Source organism: Salvia splendens, chromosome 5, assembly GCF_004379255.2.
Source record: "Salvia splendens isolate huo1 chromosome 5, SspV2, whole genome shotgun sequence".
NCBI lineage: Eukaryota > Viridiplantae > Streptophyta > Magnoliopsida > Lamiales > Lamiaceae > Salvia > Salvia splendens.
In genome coordinates, this window is record NC_056036.1 from 799,623 (window position 1) to 812,763 (window position 13,141).

At 38.3% G+C, this 13,141-nt stretch overlaps 4 protein-coding genes across 4 annotated transcripts; all 4 read right to left on the bottom strand.

The window, feature by feature from the left end:
- Positions 1 to 1,267: 1,267 nt before the first annotated feature.
- LOC121803297 lies at positions 1,268 to 2,670 on the bottom strand. The gene is made up of 2 exons (XM_042202975.1): positions 2,334 to 2,670; positions 1,268 to 2,227 (listed from the first exon to the last, which is right to left on the bottom strand). The coding sequence occupies exons 1-2, from the start codon at positions 2,473 to 2,475 to the stop codon at positions 1,434 to 1,436; spliced, it is 936 nt and encodes a 311-aa protein (XP_042058909.1). The 5' UTR covers positions 2,476 to 2,670; the 3' UTR covers positions 1,268 to 1,433.
- A 944-nt stretch (positions 2,671 to 3,614) lies between these two features.
- LOC121802524 (protein ROH1-like) lies at positions 3,615 to 4,736 on the bottom strand. Its single transcript, XM_042202212.1, has one exon. The coding sequence runs from the start codon at positions 4,734 to 4,736 to the stop codon at positions 3,615 to 3,617; it is 1,122 nt and encodes a 373-aa protein (XP_042058146.1).
- Positions 4,737 to 8,760: 4,024 nt separating this feature from the next.
- Positions 8,761 to 9,398, bottom strand: LOC121802530 (heavy metal-associated isoprenylated plant protein 32-like). The gene is made up of 3 exons (XM_042202216.1): positions 9,371 to 9,398; positions 9,177 to 9,252; positions 8,761 to 9,092 (listed from the first exon to the last, which is right to left on the bottom strand). Exons 1-3 carry the CDS (start codon positions 9,389 to 9,391, stop codon positions 8,761 to 8,763), a joined length of 429 nt encoding a protein of 142 aa, XP_042058150.1. The 5' UTR covers positions 9,392 to 9,398.
- A 794-nt stretch (positions 9,399 to 10,192) lies between these two features.
- Positions 10,193 to 12,633, bottom strand: LOC121802534 (receptor-like protein EIX2). The gene is made up of 3 exons (XM_042202220.1): positions 12,421 to 12,633; positions 12,280 to 12,370; positions 10,193 to 12,195 (listed from the first exon to the last, which is right to left on the bottom strand). Exons 1-3 carry the CDS (start codon positions 12,631 to 12,633, stop codon positions 10,193 to 10,195), a joined length of 2,307 nt encoding a protein of 768 aa, XP_042058154.1.
- Positions 12,634 to 13,141: the final 508 nt, after the last annotated feature.

Consider the following 13,141-nt stretch of genomic DNA (forward strand, 5'->3'; position numbering starts at 1 on the left):
CTACAATATATACTATCATAATAATCCATCAAATATTGGTAGACTAATGTTTGGAAGAATGAGTTAAAAATTAGATATACTAACCGATTGCGAGTACTAATATTTGGAAGAAATGAGCGAAAATAGAAATCTACACGCTTCAATCCACCACCGGGTTAACCCGACCAAGGCAAGCATTTTCGCGTTTTTCAGCTTTGGGAAGGTTTTTCGCGTTTTGGGGAGGGAGGAAATGTGATTAGGGTCTGCGATTTTGGGGGAGATCTGAGATATATGGTTCAACCGAAAAACGCCGATCAGGTTGGCGTTTTTAACGTCAAACACGCCAATGAAGTTGGCGTTTTATTAAGTAAAGACGCCATCACGATTGGCGTGTTAAAATTTAAGTATTTTGGTTAAAAATACGAGCAGAATACGGTGCCATTGTAAAACGCCAACTATGTTGGCGTTTTACAGTATAGACACGCCAATCTCAATGGCGTTTTTACTTATAAACACGCCAACTTCATCGGCGTTTTTCCCATAAATGGAATTGATAACAAAATGGGTACATTTGCGTTATTTTAAAGGCCAAGTGGCCTATATACGCGATTTCCTCATAGAAATAAAGCATACAATGCTCTTGAGAAAGAAAAAGTTGTGGTGCAAGCATGTTCTCACAGGAATATGGCTTCTGTGACTTGTAGCTCGTCTCGATGAATTATCTCTTCACTATTTATTGGACAGTTTTTTTATTCAGTTATTAGTCATATTTAGGAGAATTCATTATAGGCTGAGGACAGAAAGTCAGGAAAGCAGCAAATGGCAACTCTAAAAGACCGACCAATCATGGTCGCGTCTTTGCTATCTGCCGTCTCTTTGCTAGTGTAATTTCTCTCCACTTTCTACTCTGTGAAAAATCGTCATAGATGTCCAACTACCTATCTCCCGAACCTTTCTTTATCAACCATTCGAAGTCTCCCTAAAGCACATAGCGATCAATGGAGTTTCCGAGTGGGACACTTCTAAGGTTAAAAGAGGCAACTACTGGTTCGGTAAGTCTGTTTTCTTTCAGTTTTCCAGATCAGATTTTACTGCAACCTTTACATTTTCAAGAACAAGAAAGCCTTCGGTCTCTGCAATTTCACCGAGACAACAACCATGGATCATCGCTCATCCAAAATCCGCGTCTTACACAGTAAGTTGTTTTGTCTATTTTCATTTTCGTAATAGCCTATATAATGCTGCATTTCTTGTGAGTTTTTGCTTTTCCTTAGGTTACCATAGATTGTTAAGTAGTATGTCTATAAATGACAGAACAAAGTTTTAGTCAAAATCGAAGGATCAAAGTTTTCTCAGTTAGTCTACATCCATCGATTCTTGGACTGAGTTAATATTTGTATGGCAATGAATTGAAATAAATCCCTGAAACAAATTGACAATCTGCAGAAACTGATTCAATCTCTCTTTCTGCTAGTTTGGTGCTTGCTTCGTATCATTTGGAAGACGAACACCACAAACGTCAGAAGTAGAGTCGAACCAGCAACGATAGGCAGACATAATTTGAACCTTTTCTCCCGAGGACTCTCTTCATCATCCTCTCCCGCCCTAGGCTTTGCTTCTTGAGTTTCTTCGGAAGGTTCAATGGCGCAAGGCTCTGCTCTGCCTTCATACGATCTTTCATCAACATCTTGCTTGTAAGTATCCAGTTCATCTTTTGTTTCTTGCACATCGTCTATGTTGCTCTGCTTTTCCTCGTCTTCCATGCACGTGTCACCTTCCAAGCGAGCACCATGAATGGATGGTGCTAGCCGCCCTGCATCTTCGAGATCATGATCTGAAACTGGTTTTTCTTGGTGTTGCTCTTCACCATCTTCTCTGATTCTCCCCTTGTTTGAACTCTCTGCTATGGCGCTCTTCTCATCTGCAATCTGCAAACTCCCGGACCCCGCTCTAACGAGCTCTGGCCTATCCTTGACTTCTTCAATGGCAGTGCCACCGCGGATTCCTTTGGCTTTCTTCGGCATGGTGATCGACAGAGTTGATTCGTCGTCGTTGGATGTGGCCTTGATCTCGTCAACAATCACCCCTTGTGGAATTCTGAAAACTTTCTTGAATCCCTTTGTTTCTGTCTCTTTCTTGTACAACTTCCACCCCACCATGACGGTCTCTTGCACCTGCTTTTCACCGCCTATTCCGATCAAGCTCCCGTCTTCGTTTATATCGATCTTTATGTTCCTTCTCTTATAACCTGCAAGAATTTCTCAAGTCAAAAAATGACGAGCTAGCAGTACAAGAGCTGTTCAAAGTATAAACAACAAAAAGTATTTGCATGTGCAAAAGATGAAAAACGAAACCTTTGAGATGAGCAGTGAGGAAGAATGCGGTATCCGTTTCTCTAGACACGAACACGGGGCCGGCACGGTCCTTTGCGATCCGAAAGTCAGAAGCGAACTTGTCAGCGACGTTCGTTAACTTGAGTCCTAACTCGAGCTCCATTTTCTCAATGAATTTTCGGACAATTTTTGGATGAAATGAATTGGGAGAGGTCAGGGAAATTAGCACTGTTAATTTATCAAGGAATATAATGGTGTAAGAGAGCAAAGAATATATGGTTTGCCTCGTTTCGTTTGTGAAGAAAACTGTGTGAAAAGAATTACCGCCGTGTCCTTCGCGGGAAGCTTTGAAGGAAACTTTGAAAATAATTAACCTATAATAGTAGATGATGATTTTGAGGAACAGTACTATGCCAACAAAAAACAGCTTTTAGCTTTTAAAGCTTTGTCCTTTTCCAGCCACCTAAATATCTGTGCTGAGAGTGATATAGGTCTCCAAGTAGGCCTATTTTAGTGAATATTAAGATAATTTAATTGAGAAAATCTAATGTAAATTTTGTGACATGTTAAAAATAAATAAACAAACAAATTTTGTGGGAAAGAAAGTCAAAAAGCAACTTGTTCACAATAAGAGCATCCAAATGACATTATTTGAAATTTTAAACCAATGTTGATAATAGTAAGAGCATCCCCAATGTTAAACCAATTGTGATAAAGTTTTCACAATTATAATACATAGTGCTAGTGTCCTCCCACAACAACTTTATCAGTAGATGTGGCGTGTGACACACTATAAAGTAGCTTGATAATTACAATACAGAAATCCAACAACTATAAATTATACAGATATGTGTGTTAGAGCACTATGCAACGTGAGGGACACATTACACAAGCAACTTATACGAACATGTGTGACGAATAACACATTATGCAAACACTTGATAGCTGCAATACACAATCCCACTACATTATATGAACATGTGAGTTACATTTTGTGTTGAAGGACTATAAATAATTGTGCAGGAGTAACACATTATGCAAGCACTCCACAACTACAATATATGAGTCCCACAATTACAATTTATACGACCAACTGTGTTACACACCATATCAAAACATTCTACAAACAGAAAATGGATAGAAAATCGTGCAATTGATACATAAACCATCCAAGCAAGACAATTTACTCAAAAACAAAATTCATTATTCATAGAGAATACAAATGAACATCATGGACACAGCACAAGCAGAATCCAACCCTCTTCCTTCCTACTAATTTCTTTACACAAAAACACTCATCAATCATGTAATAAAAACAAGACCTTCAGTTCTACTTCGAACAATGCAATGAAACACTTGTCTAACTTGTGATTCCAATGGATCAAGCTCCCTCTTCAAACCCTCACTCACATTCCTCACTTCCTCAACCCTCTCCTTCACCTCCCTCTCCCTCTCCTCCGACAATGGGAGCTCCGCAGAATCAACGAGCTCGTTCAAACGCCGCGAGCATCTCTCAATCTCTCGAATCTCCCTCAGCAACCCGCACGCGTTCGCCCTCTTCGACTCCTCCAATATCCTCTCCCGTGGCGAGAGGATTGCCCCGGCCCACGGGAACTGCTTCGGGACGTGGAAATGGGCCTGCAGGCTGCGATCCTGGCACGGGATTGCGGCCACCAGGGCCCACATTGTGAACACGAGCACGTGGCTCATAGTAAACACGGATAAACTAACCCCGTTCGTCTCGTTGGGACGGGGCGGGGTTAGGTTATTGCATAATGCTTGCAGTTGTTTCGCGGCGGACCACGACCGGGACACGCTCCACGAGAGGGACCGGGAGTGGACTACCCCCGGGCTTTTCTGGTCGTGGTGGCGGCTGAACGAGCGGTTTCTCGTCGCGAACGTGGCTGTGGATTGCTTCCGGTCGAGCATTCCGATGGCGAGATTGATTAGGGCTTTCTTGGCTCGGCGGAATTGGGCGTCGCTGGTGGCTCTCCGGCGGCCATCCAAGGCGGTGAGGACAATTTCAAGCTGCTTTTTCCACTGTCTGATCAGCTCAATTCCGTCGCGGACGGCGTTGCAGACGTCAAGGGCTTTGACGCTCCGGTCGAAGTAGTAGGCGGCGGCGCGATCCACCGGAGTACGGCGGAGGACGGCGGCGTTGCTGGCCATGATCGCCGTGAATTCCTCCTGGCAGAGGAGGAATGCGTCGAGGAGGCTGCGCAGCCATGGGATTGACAGGAGGCTGCCGGAGTCCGCCGCCGCTAGGCCGTTGAACCGGTCGGCGACGTGGCGCTGGAAGGCCTCCGCCTCCGTGTCGGCGGCGGAGTGCGACGGCGGCTCAATTGAATGGACCTGATCGCGCCGCCGGCTCAGGATCGAGAAAATTGAGCTCGGAGCTGATGATGATGATTCAGTAATCGGCATTTTCTGATCAATCTCAGATCACATGAAAAAAATTTGGGAAATTGAAGCCGGAAATTCAAGAATCGGATCTTGGATTTGGGAAAAGTGGATTCCGATCAAGAATCGGAAATAAAGATTGAAACTTTTTTGTTTTTTATTTCAAGAAATCTTCTTTTCAGAACACCCAATCACAGAATAAATTCAAAGACACGAACTTTATGGAGTGAAGGTGTTGATGATAGAGAGAAAGGGAGGAATGTGGAGTGATGATAGAGAGAAATTGGACAGATTTTGTAGTGAAAAGAACAGAGTAATTACAGAGGTATTTAAACGTGTAATTAAGAAAATGGATTTCTGTGTTTAATGGGAACTGTTAATAAATTTGGCAGTTAAAAGGGGATTTTTTAGGGTCGAAAATGGAAAGAGGCGAATTTGTTGCGAAATAAACTTACACGCTGCGAACGCGAATTGGACACGCATTTCATTATTAGAATTTTCATCGGTAAATAAGTATGTTTGGAAAAATAATTATTTACGAGTACATATTTATTTGTATTTTCCACAATACTATGAATTAATGCTTATTATTTAGGAGATTTTCGAAAAATCTTTACCAAAATGCAATGTAGAGAAAAATCTTTACCATAATTTTACTTTAACTAAAAATTAGTTCTTATTATTTTCATATTAAATTTTTATAAATAAAATTGAAGCTCAATCTTAAAGCCAATAACCGCAATCTCTACCTAAAATAAGTAGGATAGGATAATAGTGTAAAAGTATTTGAGTTATTATTTTTAATTATATATATTTAATAAAAAAACTCAAACGTATTTTTTATTAAATGAATTTAATTGAAATAGAGCACAACGCATATTATCTAATAAAATTGGCGTGGATATATCTTTGTGATGCAATAGTTTGTGTTAATATTATCTCTGTGATGATATCTATAAAAATAATTGGTTTTATATTGAGTTATAAAATCAAATTTTAAATAATTATAATGTAAATAAAGTTAAGAGAATGTAAGAAGAGAAGTGGTCAACAGAAATATAATGTACTAAGAAGAGAAGTGGTCAACAGATATGTACATATCAAAAAAATATAATATAATATAATATGTATAAATAATAGTAGGATTTAACGTTTTTAATTCGTTTTGTATTATTGTTATTTTTCAATTACATTCAACGGTTTCACTTCGTTTTATATTTATTTATAGAAATGTGTGCATTTGTGTGTGTCATCGGATTGAGTAGAGTCTGACTGATAACTTTAGTTTATATATGAAATTTATTAATCATATATTGTAATATAAGAAATAATGTACTATGTACGAAACTGGAGTATAATTTATTGTTTATGGGAGATAATTAATTTACATAGTGAGAATCTTGTCGTATGTATTAAAAAAAGGAATTATGTGTATGATGATTGACTATGATCTATCTAGAATGTATACAATATAAAAAAAATAAAACAAATATTTTACCAGTCAAAGTCTTACAGATACAGAGTTGTATCAATAGTCACTACGTCTACGTGTATAATACTGGGCCTCAGTTGGAAACTGGAAATGCACAATATTAGTATAAAAATTATTATTGAAAAAGTCTTCTCTAGCTAGATAAAAACAGCAAAAAGTATTTGCCTGTTTTTGTATGTGAAACAGCAAAAAATAATTTCAATTATCTTAATTATGGAATTGAAAAATAATTATTCCAGAACATAATTATAAGATGTATGTTTAGTAATTCATCCATATTAGTCACCATTTCAATTTTATAAATACTTATCACTCTAATTTGATGCTGGTTATATCAGTATCTATATCTTCAAATAATCATAATATCAATTTTTAGACACAATTCAATATGTGGGATACCACTGGGAGTTATGTGTTGGTATCAAATAGAGTATTATTGAAGTGTGACAACAAGATAAATGTAGGCCCTCTTAACTAATGCTTAAGAGTGTCCACAATGGGGGAGCCGCGGCCCGCGGCTCGGTGCGCGGCCCCCCATTGCAGAGAGCCGAGAGGCGGGGCGCAGGGCCGAGAGCTGAGGGCGAGCCGCGGCCGCGGCCTTCACGCGGCTGAGCCGTGTGAGCCGCGGCCCTCCACTGCAGCGGGCCGCGTTTCGCTGCTGGGCCGCCGAATTTTTTTTTATTTTTTTTCAAATTTTTTTTATAAATATGAACTTCCATTTCCATTTTTTTCACTTCTTTCTATACTTCCGATCCCTTCATTACACTTCCAATCCCTACAAAAAATGTAAGGTGGAGATGGTGATTCCCCGGGGTACGGAGACTCGGGATACGACAACTTCCCCAATCAGATGTGGAGTCCGCAATCGCCCCAATTCCGTGGCCAGTCATCCCAGCAGAGGTGGCCTTCAAGGGCCACCATTGTGGACACCCTAAAAGTTATATTGAAGGTCATGTAGTGTTGACAAGAAAAGTGGGGTTCTCAACCATTTAAAACTATCATGTGATAAAAAAAATTAAAAATGATAGGCCACCAATTTCCTTTTCAATGTCCCATTTTCTTGAACCTTGACTTTGAAATTTTCAAATTTGTAACATATCAGACTAACATAATAATAATATTTCTACATATAATTGAGCTGCAATGTCCCATTTGGAAACATAGAGGTGTAGTGTAGGGAATATTTTGGTTAAGTAGGCCTTATTGTTTTGGTAGTAAATATGAGTCATGAGTTAATGTGTGTTGTTTGTGGCCCATTTAATTCTTGTGCTATATAACATAACAACGCAAGTGGATTTGTAATGAGACCTAATTTAAGTGACAAGAATTGTGGATTCAGTTCCATTTATGTACGATGTATATTTTTCACATGATGGCATAATGATGTCTAGGTATATGCAAGAATTTCAATTTGGAGTTGTGACTTGTGAGTCGTGGGATAAATATTTATATTCACACAAAATATATTGAAAGTGTAGGAGACCACTAGCATTCGCAATAGTATAACATAACTTTAATTAGATATTTCACTTGTCGTTACTAAATCTAAAATAGTAATAGTATTTCAACATATAATTGAGCTACATTAATGCTCCATTTGGACGCATTGAGACGTGTAGGGAATATTTTGGTGAGCAGGACTCCTTATTTTGGTACAAAATATGAGTCATGAGTTAATGTTGTGTTGTTCGTGGCACATTTGAATGTTGTGCTATTTAATTTTAGGTGTTATTTAATTGCTATGACTTATTATTATTATATAATATCTATATGTTTAGAATTAAATTGTGAAATTTTCTTTGTTGGAAGGAGGTGACTATAACTCATAATCATATGATTATCTATTTAAGATTGAGTTGTAAGATTTAATCGCATGAACCAAATGTAATACGTATTCAATAATGAATAATATAATCTTTCGAACCGAGCTGAGTCCTTAGTGTATGTTAGATCTATCAATGAGACCTAACTCAAATAGCAAAGATGATACATTATAAGACTATTCTTGCTTTCATAATCAGTAGACCGGATATCTGTTGCAATTCTATACATAAATTTATAGGAATTTCGGGTTCGAATACCGGATTTTTTTGTAATGCTTACTTAAATTGTACTAAATGACAACCCTAGAATCTTACTTCACGGCTTTTAATATCTGTAATTTACATCATTAATGAACTGTTTTATGTACTATGCAGGCGTGCACAATATTTGTAAACTACTACATTATTATTAAAAAAAACTGAAATCACTATATTTATATCTTTATTAAGAAGTTTAATGTTCAAAATGGCTCAACTTTAAATCTCAACTTTTACATATTCTATTGAATTGTGTGTTAAATGAGAAGCCTTGTGGGCCGGTCGGCCCAATCACTGTAGAAGGCATTTATAGGCCCAAATACAACGAGATCAGGAAATATTGAGCTTAGTAAAACATTTATAGCCCACATAAGGATGCAAAAATTAGTTTCAGTGATGAGATAATTGAACTATCACAAAATATTGTAATACAAATAGGAGAAAAAAATAGTTTATTAAAGTATGGTACATAGATTCATGGAATCTTCACTGTGGTAAGGGATGGTATAATCAATGATAGGATAAGGCTCACGTTGTCTACGATCATATTCATAATCATAGTTGATATTGTTAGAAGTGTAAGAATATTCTGGAATCGTCCTACTTGAATACCCCCGTGGCCATAGGAATTTCCGAAGCTACCATAGCCATAAGATTCACCTCCCATTTTTGGATGTTTGAGATTTGCCCACACTAGTTCCGCATGTCCATTGCATCTTGATATTGCCCTGATGCAATAATTCGGGTCGACTTGGCCCACGATCATCGCTTCACTTCTCTCTGCATCCATTGTGATATCGTACGTTCCTTGCAAATAATTATTGTGAATTTCTTCAAAATCTGAAAGATATTAATCACATAGTACATAAAAAATGACTATATTTTGATTACCGGTGATTGAAGTTAGTATTTCCACGGTGTGTCTCTTGCATGCGTCGCAACGAGAATGCACTTTCAGAACACAACGCTGCAATTTTGAGAGCAAGAAAATTAGCAAAATATACAATAAATAGGAAAAGGCAGAAAATTAGCAAAATATACAATAAATAGGAAAAGGCAGAAGAAGAAATGGAGAATACATATACCAAAGTTGCGTAATTATCCATGGGAGAAAAATTCTTGGTGAAAAGCTGCGATTTATGTAGTAAATCGATTTGGCTATATATAATGAACTGATTTGAATAAATTGAATTAAATATTGCTATACCTAAAGGAATATAGAGAGGTTTGCATGCGATTGAGCCCAATGGGCTTGGCCTTTTATTTCTGTTTTATGATTTATAATATAAATAATTTTCTACATAATCCCCATTTTATTCATTATAACCTCCTATTTATGAGCTCAAGGCCTATTATTTCGTCATCAATTAAAATTATGGACAGTTACTGTTTGATAAAATGCCCGAACCAAACTTTTGCTTTCTTCTCCCTTGAGAGTAAATTCTTTGCTCAGAATTTGTTATCAACAATAAATATGGCAAGTTGATGTAAGGTTATGGTAGTTTTAGCTAAAATGGGAGAAAAAGAAAACAACATCCATGGAATTTGAGAGTGCGCAGATAATACATTGTTAATCGGTGAAGAAACAATGCGTCGTTGCAGATTTGCATTCTGCCAATTTCTTTCATCGTAAGTTCAAATTGAATAAGGAATGTTTTGAATTCTGCCAATTTCAGTCGTCGTAAATTCAAATTATAGACAGTTCCTGTTTGATAAAATGTCTAACCAAACTTTTAGTCTCTTCTTTAACCTCTTTGCTCAAAATTTGTGACCAACAACTTCAATATTATAAATCAGACATATGGAAAGTTGATTTAAGGTTACAATAGTTTTAGCTAAACTGGGAGAAAAAGAAAACAACATTACACTACAGAATTTGAGAGTAGAGGCATAATACATTGTTAATCCTATGTAGATGTTGTGAATCTTATCCACATCCTCTCTATCAACCCAAAATATGCATATCTCCACCTCGTCTTCAACACTAATGCTGTGCAAGCCACTGAAAATCCCACTGCATAACCCAAAGACAGCAGCACATAAAACCACTCAACCTCTGCAACTTTCTCCTTCATCTCTTTAATTCCTCCTTCACTGCAGTTGCTTGTCAATGGCAGGCCGCAGAGATGGTTACCGACGAAGCTTGAAGCATTGAAGCTCTGGAGCTGCGTGCCGTCTGGAATCCTTCCTGTCAAGTTGATGTAAGACAAGTCGAGATAACCCAAACCGGATATGGATGCAAGGCTGCTGGGAATTCGACCATAAAGGGGGTTTCTTGATAGATCAAGAGATACCAACTGCTTCATTTCTCCAATATTCTCGGGGATCAAACCTGTTAGCTGATTGCCTGACAAGTATAAGGATCCCAACTCCGACAAACTTGTTAACTCATTTGGGATTTCTCCAGACAGACTGTTCATTGAAAGGTCGATGCTGGTAACCAAGGGAAGAATGTTGTCGAACTCCAGTTTACCGCCTTTTTTAACTATCAATGCGCTCTCTCTGAACCCTCCTGCATTGAAAAGGGAGTAAGAGTGCCATGATTTCTCATTTCCATACTGTCTGAATAGATCTGACAAACTCTTCTTCATAACCATTGCAGTGAAATTATGAAAACACCTTGGTATTATGCCTGAGAGTTCATTGTTGGAGAGATCCAATATCTGGAGATAGCTCAACTGGCAAATCTCTGAAGAGATCTCACCACTCATGTTGTTCGAGCGCAGTATCAGAATCCTCAACCCGACTAAGCTTGTTCCTATCCACGCCGGTATGTTCCCTACAAGGTTGTTATCTGCAAGCCCAATCTTCACCAGCTTAATGCAGTTATGCATTGAAAAAGGTATCTCCCTAGAGAATCTATTGTTTTGAAGATTCAAAGATTCCAGATTCGCAAGAAATCCAATAGAATTTGGAATTCTTCCATATATTTGGTTATTGCCTAGGCTCAGATATCTCAAAGAAGCCCATTTGTTCCAACAATCTGGCAATTCCCCACTCAATAGATTCTCTCCCAGATGAAGAATCTCGAATGAATATGTTGGATATGTCTCATCACATAGAAAGTGAGGTATGCTTCCAGAGAATGAATTATTGGACAGGTCCAGCTCCTGCAAAGCATCTCCAACTCGAGGCAATTGGCCTTTGAGTTTGTTAGAATTTAAGTATATAAACTGAGCAGCGCCACCGGCATCTGGGATCTCTCCATGAAGCTGGTTATGGGAGAGATTCAAGACCCGAGTATTCCAAACCCAGCTTGGAACACTACCTGAGATTCCAGTATTAGACAGATCCAGATACTTCGAGAGATTCTTCTGCGTCTCAAGCCATGAAGGAATCTTGGAGCCGGAGCCTAAGCCCCATGATCCTAGTCCAAGAGCAATAAGTTGGAAGTGGGGAATCCAACTTTGGCTTACATTCAAACTCAACTGATTGTGAGAAGCTGAGATAACTTTGAGTTTAGTGAGATTTGCGAAGAGAGTTTCAGTCACTACTCCTTCCAGCTTGTTATCAAAGATAAGAATTCTTTCAAGATTACAAAGTTGGCCCAAACTATGAGGAAGATTTTGTGTTAGTTTGTTACCACCTAATGCCAAAACTTTCAAAGATGACAACTTTCCTATGCTGGCCGGAATTGGACCAGTTAATAAATTCTCGTTGAGATTAAGATATTCGAGATTCTTAAACTCTCCTATTTGATCTATCAGCTGACCAGAGATTTGATTAAACTGAAAATCTAGGACTTGCAATGCTTCCAAGAAGCACCCCGACATATTTCCAAATAAATCAGATATATTTCCTTGGAAATTATTGTTGGATGAGGACAGCCTTCTTGTTTTGCACAGGTTAGTAAATCCTGCTGGAACTGCACCAGTTAGGACGTTGTAATCCAAAATAACAAACTCCAAATCTAAATAAGAATAGAGCCAACTCGGAACTGTGGAGTTTAAAAAATTAAAAGAGAGATCAATATACTTCAGTTTGGTGGCATTACTGTTAGCTGGAATTGGACCTATGAAAGAGTTGTTCCAAGACGAGTTAAGGAAGCGATGTTGAGATAACTCAGACAAGATATGTAACCAAGACTGCAATTTTGAAAATGAAGCTGTTGCAAAGAAGGGAGTGTGTTGATCACCTGCACCCAATCTGTAGCTCTGCTGAGGTTCACAAAGTTCATATTGAGATGCTCGAGTCCAGAAAGCCGCGATAACCATTCAAGATTATCAACTTGTAGCAGGTTTGGAAAACTTACTTGAGCAGCAAATTCCATGTATCGATAACCATCCAAGGTTTTGCTGTGATAGTAGTTCTTGTGACCAGCAGGCACGAGGTTTGGAAATCCGGCCATATCTAGAGTGCGTAGATATGAAAGGTTTCCGATGTTATGGGGAATCACTCCATGAAATCCAGCAAAAGAGAGGTTGAAAACCTCGAGCTTTGTGAATGATCCGAAGAAGGAAGGGATTGTTTGTTTGTTTGAAGTTGTTGAGACTCAAGTCAAGATGAGTCAAGTGTTTGAGATTGAGCAAAGATGAACTGATTTGGCCTCTCAAACTCAAACCGCGGAGATGGAGTTGGTGCACATCGCCAGTTGAGTTGTTGCAAATTACACCATTCCATTTGCAACAGTTGACACCATTATAATCATCCCATGAAGAGAGTTGATGGTATGGATCTTGCAAGGACTGCTTAAAACTTAGGAGTGACTGTTTTTCAATTTGTGGGCAGAAAAAAGAGTTGCATTTGCATAGTTTGAAACAAGTAATATGGAAGAAAATAAGGAAGAAAGATTGAGTTGCGATACTTGGATTTGAGCTGGCCATCTTTGTTAAGTGTTATGGCAAGGATGATTAGGA

Bases quoted from the DNA above. Each gene is read 5' to 3' on its own strand.
- LOC121802530 (XM_042202216.1), bottom strand. From the start codon at position 9,391: ATGGATAATTACGCAACTTTG. The intron at 9,253-9,370 runs GTATATGTATTC...TCAAAATTGCAG, and splicing joins TGGATAATTACGCAACTTTG to CGTTGTGTTCTGAAAGTGCA. The intron at 9,093-9,176 runs GTAATCAAAATA...ATTATTTGCAAG, and splicing joins AATACTAACTTCAATCACCG to GAACGTACGATATCACAATG.
- LOC121802524 (XM_042202212.1), bottom strand. From the start codon at position 4,736: ATGCCGATTACTGAATCATCATCATCAGCTCCGAGCTCAATTTTCTCG.
- LOC121802534 (XM_042202220.1), bottom strand. From the start codon at position 12,633: ATGGCCGGATTTCCAAACCTCGTGCCTGCTGGTCACAAGAACTACTAT. The intron at 12,371-12,420 runs GTGATCAACACA...TCAAAATTGCAG, and splicing joins GAGCTACAGATTGGGTGCAG to TCTTGGTTACATATCTTGTC. The intron at 12,196-12,279 runs GTAATGCCACCA...ATTCTTATTTAG, and splicing joins AGGTCCAATTCCAGCTAACA to ATTTGGAGTTTGTTATTTTG.
- LOC121803297 (XM_042202975.1), bottom strand. From the start codon at position 2,475: ATGGAGCTCGAGTTAGGACTCAAGTTAACGAACGTCGCTGACAAGTTC. The intron at 2,228-2,333 runs GTTTCGTTTTTC...AAATTCTTGCAG, and splicing joins CCTCACTGCTCATCTCAAAG to GTTATAAGAGAAGGAACATA.